This window comes from Budorcas taxicolor, chromosome 3 (assembly GCF_023091745.1).
Source record: "Budorcas taxicolor isolate Tak-1 chromosome 3, Takin1.1, whole genome shotgun sequence".
Taxonomy (NCBI): Eukaryota; Metazoa; Chordata; class Mammalia; order Artiodactyla; family Bovidae; genus Budorcas; species Budorcas taxicolor.
The window spans coordinates 34,819,515-34,843,436 of NC_068912.1; the positions used below are offsets into that span (position 1 = coordinate 34,819,515).

Genomic DNA, 23,922 nt, shown 5'->3' on the forward strand with positions numbered 1-23,922 from the left:
TCATTATACTTCTACAGAGAATACCTGTCTCGCCCTTTTACCAAAACCTTAATCAGCAGAAGGTAGCAACCTGCTGATTTGGTGGAAGGCAAGTGAGCAGTGCTGGCCCTTCCTCTTTTTCTTACAGTTCATGGGGATTTACTTACTCTGTGCACTGCTGTACCACCTAATTGAGCTGGGGGGAGAGGGAGATTGTTTTAAATTTGCTCTTTGAACTTTGCTGATCAGTTGCAAACTTAAACTCATGACTTGGTAAGGAAATTCTATTCCAGTCCTTAGTTCTTTTCTATCATTTCCACACTTCCTTGTTCAAATGATGTAACATCATTATATATTGAGAAAAAGAAAAGTGGGTTTTAAGATTTTTCCCCTAGCTGTTTATTGTGGCAAGGGCTGCTTTATAGAATTACATGTCATGGACATATTTTTCATGATTAGTGTTAAGATTCCCTTTTTTCAAGTCATTGTTTTCCCTTCAGGGAGTTGAAACACCTAGAAAATTTTTAAATAGGGAGTGTTAAAAATGAGTAATAATCCCACCTTATCTTGGAGATGGAAAAGCAGATGCGGTCATATGTATGGCCTTCAGCTAGGAGTCTTAGTGCAAGTGCAAGGTGGGAGGGAGTCCGCTTTATAGATGAGGGGACCAGTGGGGCTAGAAAAGATTCCACATGGAGAAGCTTGGAATAGCTTTTGGTTTTGTAGAAATATTTAATCCGGGGCACTTTTTTATGCTTACTGATGATTTGTGATATTACATGACACTTGGGTTTTTCTCATTTAATACCTCCTTTGTAATATAAAAATCAGTATTTACTGTTAGAAAAGATAATTTTCTCTTATGTTAACTATTTAATGTTTATAGAGATTTTGCTGACCTGTACTCACACCAATAAAGATGTTCATGGAAACCCAGATTTTGCTGCTTTTTTGAGATCCTTTTTGTTTTTCTTATTGGTACACTCTAAATTTTAGGCTGTTTGAAAGCTGTGTCAGCAAATGGAAAGACATGAACTGAATCATAAAATAATGATAGTTTATCCTCATTATTTGCTGGATTCATATTTTGTAATATTTTGAATACTAAACTTTATTCGTAACTTAGAATCAGTACTCCTGCTTTTGTGTCACTCTTAAACACGCTCAGAGTAGCAAAACATTTCAGTTGCCTGATGAACTCACTTTCAGTTGAGGTGAAACAAGGCTGTTTTCAGCTGTCATGTTATTTTGTGATCTCTTTATCTTTTCAGGCTATTTCCAATTTTTAAACTTTTGCTGTTTAAAAATCTCCCAAGTGTTTTTCTGTCTAGTGCTCCTAATCACAGGGAGGCTGAGCTGTGCCTTAGAGAAAAATGCCCTTAGATAAGTTAACTTCAGTCATGAGTCATAGTGCTGTTGGCTATGAGCTTAGCATTAATGGATCCACAGTATGTATTAGGTATCTTTAAACAGTAACATAAAAAGGTTATGAATTGATTGGTTGATGAAAATATGGTTGCAAGAAACTAAGCCCATATTTCCTTTAGGAACCTTGGTTCAGTATTTGCTAACTGGTTCAAGGTGACTTTATAGAATGTAAGTACTACAGATAGCAGGAATCAACTATAATTTAGTAAAATGTACTATATGTTACTTGTATAGAGTTTTATAATTTTGAAATGTTTTATAATTTTAAAAACATGTTTTAAATTTGAAAATTTTGTACTTTCGAAATGTTTTTCATATTTATTATCTTTGGTTTTCATGTTGGCCTGTGAGATAGACAGGTAGATATTATTATTCTTATTTTATACCTGGGAACTATCGTGAACTAATTATATATTTAGTTCCAAGTTGGTTTTATCTTAATGTTTCATTTAATGATAAAATTCTCCTTTCCTGTTTTTTTTTTTTTTTTTGGCAAATTTAATTCAGCCTGATGAAAACGAAGATGACATGCATTACGATGCCGAGATTATCCTTAAAAGACAAACCTTGTTAGAAATACAAAAGTTTCTCAGTGGAGAGGATTGGAAGCCAGGTGCCTTGGATGATGCACTAAGTGATATTTTAATTAATTTTAAGTTTCATGATTTTGAAACATGGAAGTGGCGATTTGAAGATTTTTTTGGAGTGGATCCGTATAATGTGTTGATGGTAAGATGGGATGAGGGGCACCTGATTAACAGTTTACTTTTTAAAATACTTTAAAAACTTCACCATAATTATAGTGAGAACTCGCACTAAGTCACTGATAGAGCTTTATGAACATGCAGCACAGTAGTACAAGTGATTTTGCATATTCAAGTCCAGTTCTTTTTCTTTGCTCTCAGTCACTTCTGTGATGGGGAGGATGGCTTGGCAGTGACTCTCTGTGCTTCTGTTTCGAGGTGCTTCTGTGCCTGCTCTGCATCGTGGTGTTAGTAGCTACTGAGCTCTGGACCTACGTGCGTTGGTATACCCAGTTGAGACGTGTTTTATTCATCAGTTTTCTCATCAGTTTGGGATGGAATTGGATGTATTTATATAAGGTAATATGTAAGTAGAAGTTTCTAAAGCTCTAAAGTGTTATTTCATAAAAGAAGACTAAGCTGTTTAGAGCTAGTGTATACCTCGGGTGATGGTGTGAGGCAGTGATTGGAGTGTTGGTGAGGAAACTGGCAGCTGCTCAGATGTCCCTGGTTTTTTGGGTCCTTGACCAAGTTAGTGGAGGGACATGTGCAGTCCTGATTTTCATCCTGCTGATGTGTGGCTTCTGGACAGCTAAATTAGAATAGAGTTATGTGGAGACATGAAAAATTCTCATGTTGGTAAGGGTATGTCTTTTTTATTCTTTGCTAGCAATGATGCCAAAATACTATTTTCTAAAGTTAGATTATTTTGTGACTATAAGAATGGTATATTTATAGCAGAGAATATAGAAAAGATAGAAAAATACAGAGAAATTTAATTTTTTTTAAATTGTCTAGGGAATTTCCTGGCAGTCCAGTGATGAGGACTTGGTGTTCTCACTGCCAGGTATCCAAGTTTGGGCAACTAAGAGTCCTGCATGTTGTGTGGAGTGGCCAGAAAAAAGTCTATAATTTTACCACCTTAAGATAACCACTGTTGATGTTGTGATGTATTTATAAACTTTTCCCTAATTTTTATTCTTTAAAAATTAGGGCCACGTTATGTATTGAATTTGGAAGAAGCATTATTTTTCTTGACAAATTGACATATTGTTCCTGTCAAACTAGCATAATCATTGAAGAAAAATTTTAGAGCTTTTTAGCAAGATGAGTCAAGTGACCAGCTATTTTCAGTGAATTCATCTGATTAAATCTTTGTGATATTTCTTAAACCTTTCTCTCTAAGTTCTGTAGCTTCTAGAACTAATTATTTACATATTAGAGGAAGGAAGAAAGTTTGGTTGAAAATTATCTGTGATTTCCCCCAGGGCTTTGAATTATAAAAGACATTTTGTCCATTTGTGCTGAAAATCATTCAAAGCAAAACACCATTTTGTCATGAATTGTTTAAGAGAGTGAGTAGGCACTTAATATGTATAGTTACGTTTTGGGGCATGACATGAGAGCTATATTTGAACTAATTTTTAAAACAATCTTCTCAGTAAGAAGGTTTTCTAGAATTCCTCCTCATAATTATTTTAAAAGAAGGCAACTGTAGTTAGTTCTTTACCTATTGAATGTGTTTTGCTGTGAGTTGAAAAGAGCCACTCTTTTAAAACAATATGTATTTTTTTCTGTGAAAAAATTTTAAATAATCTGGTTTGGATGAATGGTGAAGACACGCTTTGAAGTGTGGTTTTTAGGGTGAGTAGGCATAATCTTCATTGTTAGTAGCCTCTCATGGTTCCCTTTGGTGTTGGTCAGCTCGCTTTTGCACAGCATCAGGCTGAAGTTGCCAAGATGGAGCCACTTAACAACGTGTGTGCTGAGAAGATGAACTGGAGTGGAAGTCTCTGGGGTAAGATATTGGTTCTCTTGGCTTTATTTTGAGTAGAGTTTCTGAGAATGAGGAAACATATTTTAATAATTACAAACAAATGATAAAATGCCAGGAGGAGGCTTTCCATGACTGAATCGTTAGAACAGGCAGAGTCCTAGGCTTCAGTGACTTCTGTGTTTATGTAACGTCACAGGAAAGGGATAGAAAGTATGTATGTGGCAGCTCTGATATTATCTGTCTGCCTGAATTGGACTCTCTTGTGTTCATCTAGTTCTTAGCACAGTGTCTAGCATGTTCTGGGTCCTCAGCAGAAGTTTATTAGAGTGAACCAGTATATTTTCCATCTTTGATTTCATCTCTGTATTGACTTGTGAAATCTTACATTGTAGCTTCACTGTATGTTTTTTTTCACTAAAGGGGAAATTATTTTACTCTTCCTTCAGATTTTATAAGCATTCTCACTAATGTTGACTGCCTTTAGTTATATGTACCTAACAATGGGAGTGGTTTAATGATCAAATGCTGTTTGTAAATAAAAGTCCACACAATGACTGACTCAGAATAGAATTTTGGCAGCAAATCAAGATGTCCAAAAAATTAATTTTCTTAAAAAGATATGGGAGCTAACTCAGCCCAGCCTTACTTCCTGGCCTCAGGAAATAACTGAACGTCTCCTGTAGCTCATACTAGTACATAAAATATTATTCAGTTCAGTTCAGTCACTCAGTCATGTCTGACTCTTTGCCACCCCATGGACTGCAGCACACCAGGCTTCCCTGTCCATCACCAACTCCTGGAGTCCACCCAAACTCATGTCCGTTGAGTCGGTGATGCCATCCAACCATCTTATCCTCTGTCGTCCCCTTCTCCCCTGCCTTCAATCTTTCCCAGCATCAGGGTCTTTTCAAATGAGTCAGCTCTTCGCATCAGGTGGCCAAAGTATTGGAGTTTCAGCTTCAACATCAGTCTTTACAGTGAACACCTAGGACTGATTTCCTTTAGGATGGACTGGTTGGATCTCCTTCAGTCCAAGGGATTCTCAAGAGTCTTCTCCAACACCACAGTTCAAAAGCATCAGTTCTTCAGTGCTCAGCTTTCTTTACAGTCTGACTTTCACATCCATACATGACCACTGGAAAAACCATAGCCTTGACTAGACAGACCTTTGTTGGCAAAGTAATGTCTCTGCTTTTTAATATGCTGTCTAAGTTGGTCATAACTTTTCTTCCAGGGAGCAAGCGTCTTTTAATATCATGGCTGCAGTCACCATCTGTGGTGATTTTGGAGCCCAGAAAAATAAAGTCAGCCACTGTTTCCACTGTTCCCCATTTATTTGTCATGAAGTGATGGGACTGGATGCCATGATCTTCGTTTTCTGAATGTTGAGCTTTAAGCCAACTTTTTCACTCTCCTTTCACTTTCATCAAGAGGCTCTTTAGTTCCTCTTCACATTTCTGCCATAAGGGTGGTGTCATCTGCATATCTGAGGTTATTGATATTTCTCCCAGAAATCTCTTTCAGAATTTTCCACAGTTAAAGTACTATACATGAGTCTGATTTAGAAGAAGAGAACTAATGTTCTGCTTTGTTTTATAAGTAAAGAATTGACTTTGAATTTAATTTTATTCAGATGGTTGTAGGTTCGCAGGTAGTTGTAAGAATACAGAGAGACCCTGCAGACTCTTTGCCCGTGCTTCCCCACTGATAGCATCTTGCATAATTATACTAGTGCGGTACCATAGCCAGGGTATCAACTTTGATACATGCCAGCTATCTTACTCAGATTTTTCCAGTTTTTTCTTGGATTCCTTGGTGTGTGTAAAGGACTGTTTTTAATTACTTACCTTTTAGAAATCTTTATAAAATATTTTCTCTATAAGACTTGTATAATTAATTGGGGGTTGTGGGGGGAAGGAGAGTTAAAACTAAAATATTACTTGGGAATGAAATGCAACTTTAAAAAAAGACTGTTTCTTGTCTTCTAACAGAATGGCTTAGAAGTTCATGGACCTATAAGGATGACCCATGCCAGAAATACTACGAGCTCTTACTAGTCAACCCTATTTGGCTGGTCCCCCCAACAAAGGTTAGAATTTATTTTGTGAAAATTACTTAAACAAAGTGAGTAAAAAGTCTCTGTTTATTAAAAATTGTTTTTTTTTAACTGTCACATTGCTAATAATAAACCTTTGTTCTAGGAAAAATACTTCCATTACAGTCATTTCCACATATGATAACATTTGTGGAATTTCGTAACTTCAGCTTCAGCACAGTTGATTTGACTTACTCTATGCACCTCAATCCTTTGAGCGAAAAAATTAAGTTGCTTTTACCTTTCATTGTAGGCACTGGCAGTTACATTCACCAACTTTGTCACGGAACCATTGAAGCATGTTGGAAAAGGAGCTGGTGAATTTATTAAAGCGCTCATGAAGGAGATCCCAGTGTTACTGCACATTCCAGTGCTGATAATTATGGCATTAGCTGTCCTGGTTAGTACTTAGCACTGTTAACAATTAATAGGATTTACAGAAAAAGGCAATTCTAGGATTATTAGGGTTTTTTTTTAATGTTGTAAATCGGGCTAAATCATGCTTAATGGCATGAAAAGATGTTTTTTTAAGTGATAAATGTTTGTTTATATTTGTCTGTTCATCTTAGTAAGAAAATGGTTCTCAAGTTTGATTATAGTTGTCAAAGTAGTGATTTAGAATAGTACCCTCTTTTAACATTTGTTTTTTAAACTTTGTGAATTAATACACATGGTATCAGTTGCTTATGTCCTCTTTGAGAAAAGGGGCATTATTTCAGTGTGAGCTTTTTTGCCACACTGAGAACCAGAGAACATTGGTTTTAACATAGAATCAGAGAGGGATGTAGAAAGAGGTGCATGTACTGAGAAACAATTTAGGGGATCCAGGAACAGATATTTATAAGGAATCTTACAGTGTTACTTGTCATTCGTCCATGGTCTCTTCAGCTCTTTTTTGGGTTGATTTTCAGCCCTTACCCTAATAAAGTAGTTGTCCCGTAAAACAAAATGCAGAGAACTCAGATGTGCCATGGGAAGTTTATTAGAGTTCTCTTCCCTTGAGGATGTGAAATTTACTATGTTCTGCTTACTTAGAAAAGGTTACTCCTTTGGTATTGCTGTTTGGCTTGTGACTAGGACTCATCGGTTCAGGGATCTGTTTTTGTTAGGTGACATTAGTTGTATAGTAGTAGTTTAGTCTCTGAGACTGAAATTAATAGCAAAACCCTGTTATTGCTTGTTGCTTCATCTGCTGCCTTTTGCTGCTCCATCTTTAAAGAGTCATATCTCTAGTACAGTGGTTTTCAGATTTTTCTTCTCAGGACCCTTCTGTAGTCTTAAAACCTGAACACCACAAAAGCACTTGTTTGTGGGAGGTTTATTTATTGATATTTATCAGAAATTTTAAAAATACAGGTATCCACACGCCCACAGTGCATGGGCCATCAGAGTGAAGGGGTCATTCTAGCCCCACAAGACTCCACTGTACTTTTCACAAGGGGAGAGTGAAGAAGACTTACATCTTTTCATAAGTTTAGACCTCACAGATTTGTGAGTCTCCAGGACCCCCAGTGGGTCCCTGGGCACACTTTGAGAAACGCTGCCTAGTTTTTCCTTGGAACATGACTCAAAACTTTTAGAATTTTAGCTGTGGCTAAAGCAAGTTTATAAAATAAATAAACCTACTGGAGAATATTTGTATAATGGTATGCAACTTTAATTTTCAGCATCTACCTTATATGATGGATGTGACTATAGACAGCATATGAGCAATGATCAGACAATTAGTACCTTTTAAATTTCTAGGCTTTAGCGTAACTGCCATTATATAATTCAATAAAAATGTGTCCAGCTGATTGAAACATCTCCTTAATACTTAACGATTTCTCAAATTTTGTTATGGGCTATTCTGGTTCTGTATTAATCTAGAGAAGAGATCTTTAATGAAAACCCAGTGAAACTAACATGTTTATGTCTATAAATAACACAAGTTAAATTACATAATTTTGTGGCATCAAGGAAATCACCTCAAAATTTCATTGTCAATCATTAAGTACTCAGGAATATGTATTTCTTTTCCTTCTAGAGTTTCTGCTATGGTGCTGGCAAATCAGTTAATATGCTGAGACATGTGGGTGGTCCTGAAAGAGAACCACCCGAGGCACTTCAGGCAGGTGAAAGAAGACGGCAGCAGAAAATTGATTATAGACCCCATGGTGGAGCAGGTGATGCAGATTTCTATTACAGGGGCCAAATTAGCCCCATTGAGCAAGGCCCTAATGACAAAACATATGAGGGTAGAAGAGATGTTTTGAGAGAGAGAGATGTTGGCTTGAGATTTCAGACTGGCAGCAAGAGCCCTGAAGTGCTTCGGCCATTTGATTTGCAAGAAGCAGAGGTGAGAGAGCATCCCAAGGTGGCACCTGGTGTGAGTCAGCAACTGTTTATTTTGCTGTCTGTAATGCTAGGCTTAAGTGCTTCCTATTAAGCTTTCGGTTAAGTGTTCTGCTCTTACCTTTCCTGGTTAATTATATCACCAGTGATGTAATTATTCACTCTGTTTCCCTCATTCTGGTCAAGTTAGTCCAGCCTCAGAAGAAATGAGATTTAATTTTTGTGTTAAATACTAGTTAGCGGTAATTTGTTAGAACAGAAAGCAATTCATGTGACGTTTTATAGGAAACCAACAAGTGACCATGACTGAAGTTGCTACCTTTGAAGAGATCGGAGAGAACTACCCCCTGAGGCTGCAGCCTTCAGGAGCTGGCCCACAGGAGAGCCCTGGAACCAAGCTAGATGGGAGAGTGAGCTGGGGAAGGATCAGAAACCTTGCTTTTCCAAATCTTTTGGCTGGCGAGACTAACTTTTTTATCTGGGGAATGGTCAGGCCTCTTTTCCACCATTATTGGCCATTTAAATAAAGGGACATTTCCATTTCTGTTTTGAGAGAAGAATTTGTATTGTCATTTGCAAGGTTAATGTTGCAGATGTAAACCTTTGGGAAACCGTAACAAACACAGTAGAATCTAGGAACTTGAAAAATCCTTCCCATGGAGTTCCTGAGAAGGATAAAACATATCTGCATCGGTCTCGAAAATTACGATGTTCCTTTCAGTTTAATAAAGTGCACGTGAAACTGTTAGTCACTCAGTCGTGTCTGACTCTTTGCAACTCCATGGGCTGTAGTCCACCAGGCTCCTCTGTCCATGGAATTCTCTAGGCAAGAATACTGGAGTGAATTGCCGTTCCCTTCTCCGGGGTATCTTTCCAACCCAGAGAGACCCGGAGATCGAACCCAAGTCTCCTGCATTGCAGGCAAATTCTTTACCATCGGAGCCACTGGTTATTGTTACTTAATCTCAGAAATACTCCAGTTCCCAGCTCACTTGAAGGGAAAGCCAAAGATATCAAAATGGCCTAGGGCCTCCCACTGCTCTCCCCTCCCATGCTCCCTCCAGGCTCATTCTGCTTCAGTCACAAGGGCCTCCTCCTGTCTGCTCCTTGACCTCAGCCTTTGTACTTGCTATTCATTGTCTAGAATGCTGTTCCCATATATGCATAAGGTTCATTTCCTCAAGCCTTCACTCATATCATCTTTTCAGACCACGCTAATTCAAACAGCAATTCAGCCTTCCCAACCCCAGCATGATACTTTTAATTTATTGCCCAGTAAGTTCAGGGAAGGAGGCAGCAATTTGCTTGCTGTCTTTTGTATCCTTAGGACCTATAACTTAAGGTATGCTCAGTGCACATTTGTGAAATGAATTATTCTCCCCAGGCAAGAGGAGTTAACAGTACTGGTCACAGTCTTCCTGACCCTTCCTAAGCTGGGTCACTAGACCACCTAGCATATCCTGAGTGTCCCACTCTTTCATAGACAGTTTTTTTTTTAATGTTTGTTTTTAATTGGAGGATAATTATTTTACAAAGTTGTTGGTTTCTGCTGTAAAACAAGGTAAATCTTGTATATATATATCTCCCCTCCCTCTTGAACCTTCCCACACCATCCTATCCCTGTAGGTCATCACAGAGCACCAGGCTGAGCTCCCTGTGTTAGGCAGCAGCTTCCCACTATCTGTTTTACATGTGGCAGTGTCTGTTTCCGGAAAAGGCGATGGCACCCCACTTCATTACTTTTGCCTGAAAAAATCCCATGGACGGAGGAGCGTGGTGGGCTGCAGTCCATGCGGTCGCGAAGAGTCAGGCACAACTGAGTGACTTCCCTTTCACCTTTCCCTTTCATGCATCGGAGAAGGAAATGGCAACCCACTCCAGTGTTCTTGCCTGGAGAATCCCAGGGACGGGGGAGCCTAGTGGGCTGCCGTCTCTGGGGTTGCACAGAGTCGGACACGACTGAAGCGACTCAGCAGCAGCAGCAGCAGCAGTAGCTGTGTCTGTTCAGTGCTACTCTCGCAATTCGTCCCACCCTCTCCTTTCCCCATTGTGTCCACAAGTCTGTCTTCTGTGTCCATAGACAGTCCTCTAAAGCTTAACATTTACGTAATTACAGTCCAGCACTGGGACGAGGACTTGAAAGAATTCAATGTTTGCTATAACAGATTTGTGGGAACTTGTTGAACATATATATTACAAACCTTCATGTTATGTCAATTGAACAATTACAACACTGTAATTCTCTCCTTTGTAGCTTAAATCACCTAATTTGGAATCGAAGCCCAAAGAGATGGGTGAAATCCCAGGAGAAAGCACTCCGACAGAAAGCAGTACTGAAAGCAGCCAGCCAGCTAAGCCTGTCTCTGGCCAGAAAGTGTCAGAGGGTGCAGAAGGTTGCCCTGCAGTGGAGAAGGCCCAGCGCAGGACTGATGCCGCAGGCGGCCCAGAGGAAGGCAGCACCTGCAGCCCAGCAAGCGCCGCAGTGGAAGTGTGCGGCTAAAGGAGCACAGACACGGGCCACAGTTCTGAGGTCATCTGCGAGCTCTGTACAGTAATCTTCACAGCTGTTTCTTCTGCCAATATTCTGATATTTACTACATAGGTGCCCACTTCAAACATCAGTATTTTTACTGATAATCAGAATTACCAAGTGTGCATGTATCTCTGTCCAATTTCATTTCTTTGATATTAGGATGCATCCCATAAAGTTTTTGAAGTGTTAATTTTGGAACAGGATCTCATAGATGAACATATGGCATGTATTAATGATTCTGAATCATGATAAAGACCGTGTGAGACGGGGGATGTTGAAAAAGAAGTAGTTGTTTACAGGCATATATAGGAACCAATTCACCAAAGTGTGTTTTGCCTTTTGGAAGTCCTGTGATACCTACTTTAGCTAATAGAATTATTTGTTAGTTGTGCATCGGACCCAGAATATCTCTAAAAATGGTAGTGACTCAAAAACAGCATTTAAGGAAAGTCACTGTAGTCGAGCTCACCCTCGAAGTTTACCCCTAAAGTCACACTCTGCGGCACTGGTGACGCAGTGGCAGTCTAAGCCCCTCTAGGCAGCCCACCGACCAACCTCATTTCTCAACTCGTACAGCTGTTACTGGGCCTGCTTCTTTATCACCCCTTTGACTTTATCTTTAGCTAAGACAGAACTGAAGACTGTCAGGGGAATTTAGGTTACGTAGCTTGTTAAATTGGTAATCTCAGTTTTACATACTTTGAGAATGGCTTTATTTCCCCAGCAAATAAGTGCACATGCTTTATAAGGTGTGTTTCCTTGCTACTCAGAATCCCAGATTTGAGGTTATTAGATATTACTGTATCTTGCATCATAGTAAACCATATTGTCCAAGCCATATGAAGTTCTAAATTTTAGAGATCTATACAAAGAGAAGGATAAATACTATGATAAATAGATTTTTAACCCTAGACAGGTGATATAATCCACACTTTAGTTATTCTGATTTTTAAACAATTCATTTTAAACTTAAAAAAGCAATTTATAAATTTTGCACAAAATCTAGCTAGGAAGCCACAATTAAACACATTTGAGTATTCTTTGTTTTAACCTTCACACTACAAGTTCCAGTCAGCTGCTTACTAAAAATGATACTACGAGTAGTTTTAAAATTTTCATGCAGGCATTTCTTTCAGAAAAGATTAAAGCATTTGCTTTTCTATGTTTTTTTACATGAAATGCAGAATACCCCTTCTTGGCTCCCAGAAGCATCACTTAGATGCCTATAATAAATTTAATTTTATGTCTTAATATTATTTTCTAGCTTAGTATTGCAAAACAACATTAGTATTTCATCAGAAAGGTAATTTTTTCCAATAAATGCAAAATGATTTATATAAAACTTTACAACACAGGCATGTAAGGATGTCTGCATTTTGGGATAGACTTGTGAACATCGACGCATATAAAGTAGTCCTCTCGGGGGCCAGGTCTGTTTATTGGTGAATGTGCTCCCAAGGTGCTATTTATCCTCTGAGCGGTGAAATGGATGCCTCAGTTGATAGACTGTAACTGTGAGAGTAGAGTTAAGGTTATTTTGCACTTCTGACTGCTGCCTATCAATCCAAAAATGAATCTTTAAAAGAAAATTTAAGTTCACCTTTGTATTCTTTAATTACAGATAACCGTTTGGGGATGAACTCTACTTTTGACAGCTAGCAAGGCAACAAGGTACTGCTGTTGAAAGGTAACAGCAGAGTTCAGGGAAGACTTACTAAAGCAAATTGAATATTTAAGGTCAGTTTATAACTAAAAGAAATAGGCTTGTTTATTGTTTAGCCAACATTTATCATTAAAGTCAAGGATTATAGTAACAAGGTTTTAGGAATAGCAGACTGAGGCAGATAGCTTTTTTAAAGCAATTTTTAAGTGGAATGGCTAACACTGAATGTTTATGGGGTCTAAGAGCTACACAAAATAAACACTTATTTTTACATTATTGTGTTTTGGTATGCTGTCTTTGCTCAATAAATGTGCTTGTAAGAAAAAGCCCCACAAAATTTAAGTGCAGATTTTGGTTTTAAATGGGTGCTAATCCAGGACATTATACCCTATATAACACATATAAAACATAATATAATCCAAGTGTTAACTGAGTACCTTTGACAAAATTTGTGTGATTTTATAACCAAGAATCATCTCCCCCCCACCCCCCTCCTGAGCTCTTAATGTGAGTCCAGATTTCTCATTTTTTAAAACATTGGCCATTTGGAGAACTGGTTCTCATTGCCTATCAAAATCACCTGAAAGATTTTTAGAATGAACAGAGGCCTACATCCCATCGCAGCTGTGCAGAAGCAGAAGCAACCAGAAGTGAATGAGCTGCCAGCTTGTTCCAGATGTGGGCACTGTATTATGCAGTTCAGGCTTAGTCCAGACCCAGCTCAGTCCCGTCCTGGTTGACTTGCTTTTGCTAAACTTACGTCATGTCACATTATGTCCCCTTGCAAAACACCTTCACTTTCTGGAAAGAGGAGGAAGAGGCTTAATGACAACTGAGGGCGTAACCTACATCTTTCATACTTAATTTTTCTGGCCTAGGTTTTTGACATAGTCACATAACGGTTTTGGGGGTTTTTTGGACATTGGGTCCTAAAAAACTTTACAATAGTATTGTGCAACAGGACATACAATTTTAAACCATTACACACACACTCACACCACCCCCCACACACAGATGCACATATATACATACCTATGTATATATATACACATAAATTACTTTAAAACTTATATAAAGAGGGCAAACCACACTAAAAGAAGTTTATTCTTAAATTCTTTTATGATGGCTTTGGCCTAAAAATATATTGAAAATAGAGGTTTTCTTAGTGGAAAAAAAAATCTAGATTCTTTAACAGACTATATAATTTTTTACACATTGGTCAAGTATATTATTTTTATGAAACAGCGTAATTTCTCACTACATCCATGGTTAGGTATAGAAAATTGCCATTATCAATTAAGAGTAAAAAAGTTACCTCAACAAGAGGATTAAATCCTAGTCTAGATTCATTTTAACTTCTTACTTTACAAATACTAGGTAAAGGCGTCTAACAAGTTGTCAAAGAACATAATCCCAAGCAGTAATCACAAAAGTTGATGAAGCACCTTTCAAGACACTTCCACTCAGAAACGAGTGAGTGTCCAGAGGAGTGTTAACACTATGCTCTTAAAGGTTAAATATTTACATCATGCTAAAAACTTTTTAAGCTGTAGTACAGTGCTATACTTTCTCCTTTTGAGGAAAAAAAAGTAGTAGATTGAATTTCCCTGCAGTGTTCTGAAAGGAAATAAGGTCATTAAAAAAAAGAAAAAAATTCAACAGTATACTAGTGGTTCGCTTATTTTTTCCCAGAATTTTCAAGTTCCAACAAAGCATTACTCTTCAAAAGGTCCTTGAGCCCAAATTCAGTGTCTCTGTTTTGATCTCCTTGTAAAAGAGCTCTCTGTTCATCCATTCTTTTTGCTTGAGACCGTAAAATAAGGCTAAGAAAGTCCTCATCTGGTACTGTTGGTCCCTTTGTGGCAGCAGGTGGTGGAGCGCATCTCTGATCATCTAATCTGGATCCCTAGAAATCCACAAGTAAGAGATTAAAAGACAAATAAGGCGAGCACCAAGGTATGTTATCTCTACCATTCACAATAAGAAATGTAGCTTTAACGGTTTATACTGCCTCTTAGAACTGCTTAGAAATTTACTCAGTCTTTAGATCTGAAAACTAGTAAGACCTTCTCTTTGAAATGACTTATATAATCGGAATATGCCGGTTATGCTATAGCACACAGAAGTATAGCCATGGCTTCATGGCTTCGGTAAGAGTAGTTAAGACACAAGGTCACCTGTGTCCACGATGACAGTTCAAGGTTATAATCTTACCATAATAGGCATCACCAAATAAAACTTACCAAATCTTCAGGAATATAATGCGAGGTATAGAAACTCTGCATCGCTTCCTTATAATATTGTCTTTGGCCAAGGGTCAGCAAACCATAACTCGACTGCCCGTTGTTTTTGTAACAGTACTTTGATTTCAACACTGTGCTCGTTTGTTTTGAGCTGTGTATGGCTGTTTGCCGCTACAGTGGCAGAGTTGAGCAGTTGCAACAAAGGCCCAAGGGCTCAAAAAGCCTAAAATAGTTTCTCTATGGCCCTTTACAGAAAAAGTTTGCCTACCCTTGGTCTTAAGCATTTAAATCTTTTAAGTTCTAGTTTATGGTTCTTAGAAGTATGTTAGAAATGTTTTTGATCAAATAAAAAATAAAAGCACTTTAAAAGTCTACAGGATAGTGCCTGGTACTGTAGCCTAAGACGAAGAGTAGGAATGTGACAGCTGGCCTCTGAGTGCCCTCTGTGTTGCTAGGCGCTGTGTACTCATGTGCCTGGCATTTAGCTGCGCGATCCCGTGAGGATGCAGTGGGGGACTGGCCGCCTAGTCAGCACCACCCTGGTGCACACACACCTTCACTCTTCATCATCTCTTCTGTCACAGTTCTTGGTCCTTTCATTGTCCTCTAATTCATCCAGCACTCAGGCACTTCAGTTCCTAGACCTCCTCTCCCCTGGTGTTCTCATCCTTACCCTCTGCCTTATCCATTGGCTCTCACGGTCATAGGTCAGACATAGTTATTCTCATAAACGGCACCATCTCTGAAATCACTTTAATATCCCATGCTGACCACTGATTCCTATTTTTCCAGATCAGGCTCTCCAGTACTCTTCCAGTAAATAATTTTTTAAAAAACTGAGATAAACATAACATAAATTTACCACTTTACCCATTTTTAAGTGTACAGTTCAGTATCAGGTACATTCATATTGTGTAATTATCACTACCATCCATCTCCAGAACATTTTTAGCCTTGCAAGACTGAAACTCTAAACCTCTTAACAACTCCCCGCCCTCCCCTCCCCTCCAGCCTCTGCAACCACCATTCCACTTCGTCTCTGTTAACTGACCCATACAAGTGGAATCATGCAGTGTTTGTCCTCTTGTGACTGTATTTCTCAGCATAATAGCTTCAAGGTTCATCTATGTTGTAGAGTGTTTTTAAGGCCGAAAATATTCCATTGTGTAAGTATACCGCATTTTGTTTATCCAGTCATCTATTGGTGGACACTTGGGTTGCTTCCAACTTTGGCTGTTGTGAATAATGCTGCTGTGAATATGGGTGTATCATATTGTGAACAAATATCTGTTCATGTCCTTGTTTTCAGTCACACCCAGAAGTGGGATTGCTGGATCATATAATTGTTTTTAATTTTTTAAGGAACTGGCATAAAGTTTTCCATAGCAGCTTCACCATTTTATAATCCCACCTGCCATGCACAAGGGTGCCAATTTCTCCACATCCACAACAACATTTGCTAATTTCTGCATTTTTTGGTTTTGACAGCCATCCTAATGGGTGTAAGGTGGTATGTCACTGTGGTTTTGATCTTCCTTTCTCTAATGATTTATGATGTCAAGCATCTTTTCCTGTGCTTATTGGCCATTTGTATATCTTCTCTGGAGAAGTATCTATTTGTGTTCTTTGCCCAGTTTGAATCAGGTTTTTTGTTGTCGTTGAGCTTTTGGAGTTCTCTCTATTTTGGAGTAATCTTTATCAGTTACATGATTTGCAGATATTTTCTGAGGGTTGCCTTTGTGCTTTGTTGATCATATCTGCTGCATTAGAAGTTTTAAACTTTCGTGAAGTCCAATTTGTCCTTTTCTTTTTTATTCACTGTGCCTTTAGTGTTATAATCAAGAAACCAGAGCCAAATCTAAAGTCATGAAGCTTTCGCTTTATGTTTTATTCTAAGAGTTTTATAGTTTTTAGCTCTTATATTTAGGTCACTGATCCACTTTGAGTTAATTTTTGTATATGGTATTACGTATGTATGTATGTATGTAGATATCCAGTTTTCCCAGCATCAATTCTTTTATATGTAGATACCCAGTTTTCTCAGCATCAATTGTTAAGATTCCTTCCATACTGAATGGTCTTGGCAACCTTGCTGAAAATTGTTTGACCATATGAGTGTTTACTTCTGGGCTGTCTATGTATCATTATGCTTGTATGACACTGTTTTGATTACTGTAGCTCTGTAGTAAATTCTGAAATCTGGAAGTGTGAGTCCTCCAATATTGTTCTTCCTATTCAAGACAGTTCTGGCTATTTGGGTTTCCTTGAGATTCCATCTGCATTTTAGGATGGATTTTTTATTTTTGTAAAAAAGTGTCACTGAACAAAAAAGTCTTACAGTCCATGAACGTGAGACTTAGGTCATCTTTAATTTCTATCAGAAATATTTTGTAGTTTTCACTGTACGAGTCTTTCACCTTCTTGGTTAATTCCTAACTATTCTCTTTGATACTACTTGCAGCCTACTATAAGTGGAACTGTTTTTTAAATTTCCCTTTTGGACTATTCATTATTAGTTTATAGAAACACAACTGATTGTGGATGTTGATATTATATCTTTTAACCTTTGACTTTCTAACTTTTTTTTTCTTGGTGAAACCTTTGATTTTCTGCACATAAGATCCTGTCATCTCCAGGGTATTTCCTGGTGGTCCTGTGGTTAGGGCTCCACGCTTTTACTGCAGGATCATGCCTTCAATCCCTAGTTGGGGGAACTAAAATCCCTCATGCCATGTGGTGCAGCCAAAGGAAAAGAAAAAGACCCTGTTATCTCTAAAACAGAGACAGTTTTACTTCTTTACCAATTTGGATGCCTTCTGTTTCCTTACATGACTGGCTAAAACTTCTGGTACTGTGTTGAATGTAAGTGGCAAAGTGGGCATCCGTGTCTTGTTCCTGATCTTGAGAAGCTTTCGGTCTTTTTTCACTGAGTATGATGATCACACATACTGAGCATGATATGATGATGGCTGGGGTAAGTGATTTTTATTACGTCATGGTAGTTTCCTGCTATTCCTAGTTTGTTTATCATGAAAATGTGTTGAGTTTTATCAAATAATTTTTCTGCATCAATTGAGATGATTGTTTTTCCCTTCATTTCATTATTATGGTATATTACATTGTTTGATTTCCATATGTTGAACCATCTTTGGATTCTAGGAATAAACCCCATTAGGTTTTATGGCATATAATCCTTTTAACATGGTGCTGGGTTCTGTTTGCTAGTATTTTGTTAATTTTTGCATCTATATTCGAAAAGGATATGGGTCTATAGTTTTCCTATAGTCTTAACTGGCTTTGGTATCAGGGCAGTATTTGCCTCACAGAATGACATAGGAAGTGTTCCCTCTCTTCAGTTCTTGGAATTGGTGGTGTTTAAACATTTGGTAGAATTTACCCATGAAGCCATTAAGTCCAGGGCTTTTCTTTTGTCAGGAGTTGGTTTTTTTTTTCCCCCTTCTTCTCTGTTTCAGTACATGGCACTGAATTTACTGAAATTTACTCAATTTATTGAAATTTACTCAGTTATTTAAGCCAAAAAGGTAGGACTCATCCTGAATTCTCTTTCTCTTACCCTCCATCTAGTTTATTAACAGATCTTGCCAACCAATCCTAATTTCAAAAATAGGTCCCTATTCTGACTGCTTACCACTAGGCCCACCACACTAGTCCAAGTCACCAATATTTTTTGCCTTATTACCACATTAGTTTCCTTCTGACACCCTTGCCATCACATTCTTTCAGCAGGTGTTAGGATGATCCCCCAGAACCCTCTAATGTCTTTCTATCACATCTGGAATACAAGACCTCATCATGGCCTACAGGAGTCTACGTGATCTAGGCTCTGACTACTTCTCCGCCCTCATTCTATAAGCTCTCCTCCACCCTTCACTCTATACCAGTCACACTGGCCACCTTGCCACTCCTTGAACATGCTGTCTCTGCACGGAATGCTCTTTCAGTAAATATTCACTGCTTTACCTTATTCAGGTCTCTGTTGCAGTGTCTACCACAGCTCAGAGGGAGTCATCAGCAACACCCCACCTCACAGCCAGAGGGAACACAAAAGAAGAAGCTATCGCAAGGGCATGTCTCCCCGAATAATCAACTGATTGCCTCACTAATATACAATGAGCTTTTTCCAAGCTAGAATCATTATACTGCAAAAGTTCTCAACAACATCTGAGCTATATACAGAATGACAAAAATATGCAGACATACCTGACATTTGACGAGGATGTCAAAGAAGTCTTCGTCAGGCTCTTTGTTGTCGTTAGTCATCAGATGGCCAAGTACTGACTGACTGTTGTTTTGTGTCAGACGAAGCCCGGGCAGATTACTGACACTGGCCCTCTGGTCATCCAGACGGCGGCTCTGCGAGCTGGCAAGAAGGTCTAAAAATTCATCTGTGTTGGGAGATACCACAGAAACCGGTGGTGCTATGGATAGAGGGGGAAAAATCCAAAACTAAGTCATTTAAGCATATTATACACATATAATTTATTTCTGCCTTATTCAGTCCCAGCACCCTCCCTGCCCTCTTGCTTTAGCTCTGTTGCTGAGCGTCACTGATAGGCTGGGGCCAGACTAGATGGGTGGTGAAGGGAGAATCAATTTCAGAGTACTTCATATGGTTGTTCAGATTTGACTGTATTTCCCTTTATCTAATAGCACCTACTATGTAACTTTATGAGATATGGGGCTAGATTTTGGAGGTAAATAGCTTTTCTTACATAATTTCTCAGCCAAGGATGAATGAGACAGTATTTTTATTTCATGCTCTGGTTAGGACATTTAGCTAACTATAAGTGCTGCTGGCAAGTCTTGATCTTTAGGAGAAGTCTTTTGGTAGCTGAAATAGAAAATAAGTAGCCAGCCTATTTCAATCTTTCTGAGGCTCAGGCAAGCCTTAGCTGCAGCCATAGCCACAGGCTCCTCTTCAGTGTGTCTGAGCTTTTCTTTTTTAAACCACGTATGAAGCATTCGTATTTTACATGTAATCATAAGGTATGTATAACTAAAGTTTTTTCATTATTGTTTAACATAGATTGTCTTTTCCCCAACCCCTAGGAAGCTCAGGAGGCAGTATGATATAGTTATTAGAAAGTACACCACACTAGATAGAAATACAGATACACGCAGGGGAACTGAAACAAAACCTTATTTAAAACTGTACAAATTCCAGCATTTCAGATATACTTTGATTCAGGCTCCTTGATTGTACCTCCTATGATAAGAATTAAATTCTCAGAAATAACTACAAGACCAGGCTCCTTGATTATACCTCCTATGATAAGAATTAAATTCTCAGAAATAACTACAAGAATATCAAAGAGAACTACTCAAACTGCAGGAGAGGCACAGATAACTTACTTTTTAGCATCCTTTTGAGGGGAGTGGAAGAAGCTGCCACTGCAGCTGATGAAGAGTTCTTCTCTTGTAAGCAGCACCTCTGATCATCCATCCGATTGCTTTGAAATCGGCTTAATAGGTCAAAGAACCCTTCATCTCCAATAGAATCTGCACTGATTTTCTAAAATATTGAGAGAGAAAAATCTCAATATTCCAGCATTATCCTTAGATCATCAGTGAAACAATATCATCTACCTCAAATGCAAAGGATGAAGATTTAGAGTAAAAAGTTGACATTTTTTTGTGTAAGATGGTACCACTTGGTAATAGTTATTTCAGTCCAACTAACAAAAAGCATTTCTAATTATTTTACTTTTTGATCCTTGTATTTCTAAAGCTAAATAAGTGTACCTCAGACTTAGGGAAACTGTTACAGATACTGAATGAATTACCCAAGTATCAGTGATATGAACATGTGCCCCAGGTTCAAGTTCAGCTCTTAGTTTCTACAACAGAATTTAAGTAAACTAAGAACTGATAAACTAAGAAAGTGTGTATATTTTCTTGATATAGTGACTTCTAAGGTCTTTTACTGTAAAGATTTGAAGATCCTGAAAAAACATAAACTTCAAATGAATACTTGAGAAAGAGGGATACCTGTTATACTTTATTTGGAAAGATTCAAAACTAAAATGACTAATAAAGGTAATTTTTCCACAATGATAGTCTTTATTGAAGTACATATATACAAAATGTTATGAGCCCTAGGAGAAAGGTGCAATTAATTCTTAGGTGAAACAGCAAAAGCTTACGTGATATTTGAGTTCCTGAGCATAAGCATTTGCAGGGTAAAGATATTTCATACTGATTAATATGCAATTCCAAAGATTTGTAGTGTTCAGGGGATAATGAACTGAAGGGCAGGCAGGGGTACTGAAGAAGGGGAGAAGAGGAGGCCAAGACAAAGGCCTCTGTATGATATGACAGGCTAACAAGCTAATAAAGGCTTATCCTATGTGAAATGAGAGAGGCATGGTAATAGTCAACTTTAAGCAGTTTTGTACAGAAATCTGGCCCTTCCTGGTTTGAAGAGGTTAATAATGCAGGGAGAGGGATCACTGCAGGTACCTGTTCAAGAAATATGGGTAAGATAAAGTAGTACATTAAGAACTAATACACAGCAGCAGAGATTTCTTAGGGATTAACTGGAAGGGAAGGAGGAGGAGTCTAGAATGACGCCTGCGTTCCCAGCCTGGGTGACAGTGTACATACAGAGCATCCCTTTTACTGAAAGAAGGAAAACGAGAGGGCCTGAGGTTTAGGGATGATAAGTATGTGCATAAGCTACAGTCAAATGCATTAATCACTAACAAAAAGACTTTTTCTAGAAGCATGAAGCCTCTTAATTCATAATTCTGCACACTGAAAGACAACAAGGCTCCAAAAATATAGACATCTTCAGTTAGGCTAATTGTGCTTGGTTAAGACCTCAAACCTTGGACTAAGATACTGCCTTCCAGTTGTGCTGTGGATCTACAAAAATATTCCTGGGCCATTTTTATACACCTCAGAATGTTTCCTTTTGTTAGTCATACATGTGTAAGAAACACGTAAAAAGCTGATAGAATCAAGGCAAACACTACAGGGTGCAGATATAAATAAAATCCTGACAACAAGATCAATAGAAATTTGTTAAATAAAAGACTACCACAGTTTTTTCAAAGGTTCTCACTGCTTGAAAAATGGACTTGGTAATTTGAAGTGGCTTCTTTGTAATTTATCTGATGTTTTTTTATCAGAGTGTAGGGTAGCTTAGAGATACCCCTGATACTTACCAGTAATCCAATGGTATTTTTAAATTTCTAAATATTTTGTTATATTTAATAATATGAGTCCTATGCTCACTTTTAAGCAAAATTGTTTTTAACTTTATTAGAATTTTAGTAATAGAAATAAATAAAAGTTGATGCATGCAGGCAGTTCTCACTTTAAATTAGTATTTAAAAATCCTTGAACATCTGAATTTAATTTGTTCTGACTTCTAAACTGAATGGAGGACATTTTAGTTTCTAGCTTTGAAAAATACAGAAAAGGAAAATACAGAAGACTACTTTGAATAAGAAAGATATTTTACATTGACTATCTAATAATAAATTATAAAAATCCAGTATGAATATAAAAAACTCAAAACACAATACTCTAAAACTTATTTTAAACATACCCTTTGAGAATTCGGAATTCGGTGATCAATGGAATTACTAGCGTCTTGGAGAACTTTAGTGGAGGAATTAGTTTTGTATTTTTTCCCCTTCAGTCTGTTGACAAAGAGGAGCTTTGCAGAAGGTTTGGCAATAAGAGGTTTTTGTTTAGCAAGAATTTCACTGTTCCAGTTTTGTACCTACAGAATTATAAATGGAAAACAGGACATCAAAAAAAATCAGTAACTGGGGGCAGGGTTAGTTCAATTCCTTTTTGACAATATATCTCACTGTTTTCAAAAGCTTGGACCAAATGTATGCTATGAATTTCTTATTATCAAAATATTAAAGTGGAGGTTTTTAGAAATCTTAATAAGTTTGCCAAAAGTCATAAAAATAAAATTTGGATGGTCAGAGAAGCTGAAATTTTATTCTCAATGTGAGTCACCTGAAAATCAATTACAGCTGGAAAGTTTGAATATCTAGAATTTTTAACCTTAAAAATTGACATCTAAAACTTACAAAGCAGTAGTAATTTTTTGTTGATAAAACTACTGAACTCTTTGACTTTATTCGGTAAAAAAAAAAATCACAATAAAGCTTTATCATTTGTCTGTTGGAAAATTACAGAGTTGAATCTGATCAGCTTCTCATGGAATTACTGTTAGTACCACTTAGAGATGCACCAAATTAATTTTGCTGCTTATTACTAGGTTCCTACCTACTAGAAGAGGGAAGATCTAAACTGACTTAAAAGTTTTTTCTTTGCTATTTTTTTAAAAAAATACTCTATAGATTTAAAGATTTGAGAATCACACTCACAATATGAGAGGTAAAGATTTGGAGAAAATCACAAAGCCCTTCAGAAGTTAACCAGAAGTTAGGAAAAAAACCCATTTGTAATTAAAAAAATATATTGGAAATTAGTTCAAATCAGATGTTGGTCTCATGATGACTACTTACACAAAAAATGTCAATATTCAAAAATCATATAATAATAGAGCAAAAGATATTTAATGACACAAGATGTTGATATAGTACTATGTATTATAGTATCTGTTAATATTCATATAAAATGCAAGATGAACAAATGCAAAAATACTAATTTTCCTTACTTTTGGAAGGTGTGAGTATTGATAATTTTAATTTCCTCGTTGGAAGTTTCCCAAGTTACTATAATAGATATATCTTATAAAAAGTGTTTTAAGAAATATCAATACACCATAAACAAATAAGAGCAAACCATAGCACTGTAAATGGAGGTGGAAGAAAGCAGCCTAGATTTATTCTTCAGTAACCTTTTTCCCAGTTAAGTCCCTTCTCTGTTACTTAAAAAACCAACAAAATCCTAGAGGAGATGCATCTTGAATAAAGAGTTATTGCTTTGTTTAAAAAAGCTTTTCAGAAGTGCAGCCAGGAAAACTAGCTTGATTATAAGTATCATTAATCTTGCCAATAATGTTGCTGGTATTTAGTTGAAAAAGCTTCTTAATCCTTTTTTTTTTTTAATTTTCCTGATCTTTTAATTAAAGAAAAACAAAATAGTGCATGTACATGGTAAAATATTCAAACACTTC

The 23,922-nt window shown here is 37.4% G+C and overlaps 2 protein-coding genes across 3 annotated transcripts in view; one reads left to right on the forward strand and one right to left on the reverse strand.

Moving 5' to 3' along the window:
* The window catches only part of CLCC1 (chloride channel CLIC like 1), a 34,691-nt gene extending 21,870 nt beyond the window's left edge, over window positions 1–12,821 (forward strand). Inside the window, exons 5-11 of one of the 2 annotated variants that reach the window (XM_052637000.1) lie at window positions 1,915–2,136; window positions 2,370–2,510; window positions 3,855–3,948; window positions 5,919–6,016; window positions 6,276–6,422; window positions 8,049–8,360; window positions 10,611–12,821. In XM_052637000.1, coding sequence (XP_052492960.1) covers window positions 1,915–2,136; window positions 2,370–2,510; window positions 3,855–3,948; window positions 5,919–6,016; window positions 6,276–6,422; window positions 8,049–8,360; window positions 10,611–10,856 — 1,260 coding nt within the window. In that variant the 3' untranslated portion in view covers window positions 10,857–12,821. Of the gene's footprint in view, window positions 1–1,914; window positions 2,137–2,369; window positions 2,511–3,854; window positions 3,949–5,918; window positions 6,017–6,275; window positions 6,423–8,048; window positions 8,361–8,641; window positions 8,779–10,610 lie in introns of those variants that run through there. The other variant, XM_052637001.1, reaches the window with a different exon arrangement.
* An 893-nt stretch (window positions 12,822–13,714) lies between these two features.
* GPSM2 (G protein signaling modulator 2) overlaps window positions 13,715–23,922 on the reverse strand; it is a 34,424-nt gene continuing 24,216 nt past the window's right edge. Inside the window, exons 11-14 of the mRNA XM_052637468.1 lie at window positions 22,369–22,545; window positions 20,169–20,328; window positions 19,017–19,234; window positions 13,715–14,458 (exon numbers count right to left, since the gene is read on the reverse strand). Of these exons, the coding sequence (XP_052493428.1) occupies window positions 14,231–14,458; window positions 19,017–19,234; window positions 20,169–20,328; window positions 22,369–22,545 (783 nt within the window). The 3' untranslated portion in view covers window positions 13,715–14,230. The remainder of the gene's footprint in view (window positions 14,459–19,016; window positions 19,235–20,168; window positions 20,329–22,368; window positions 22,546–23,922) is intronic.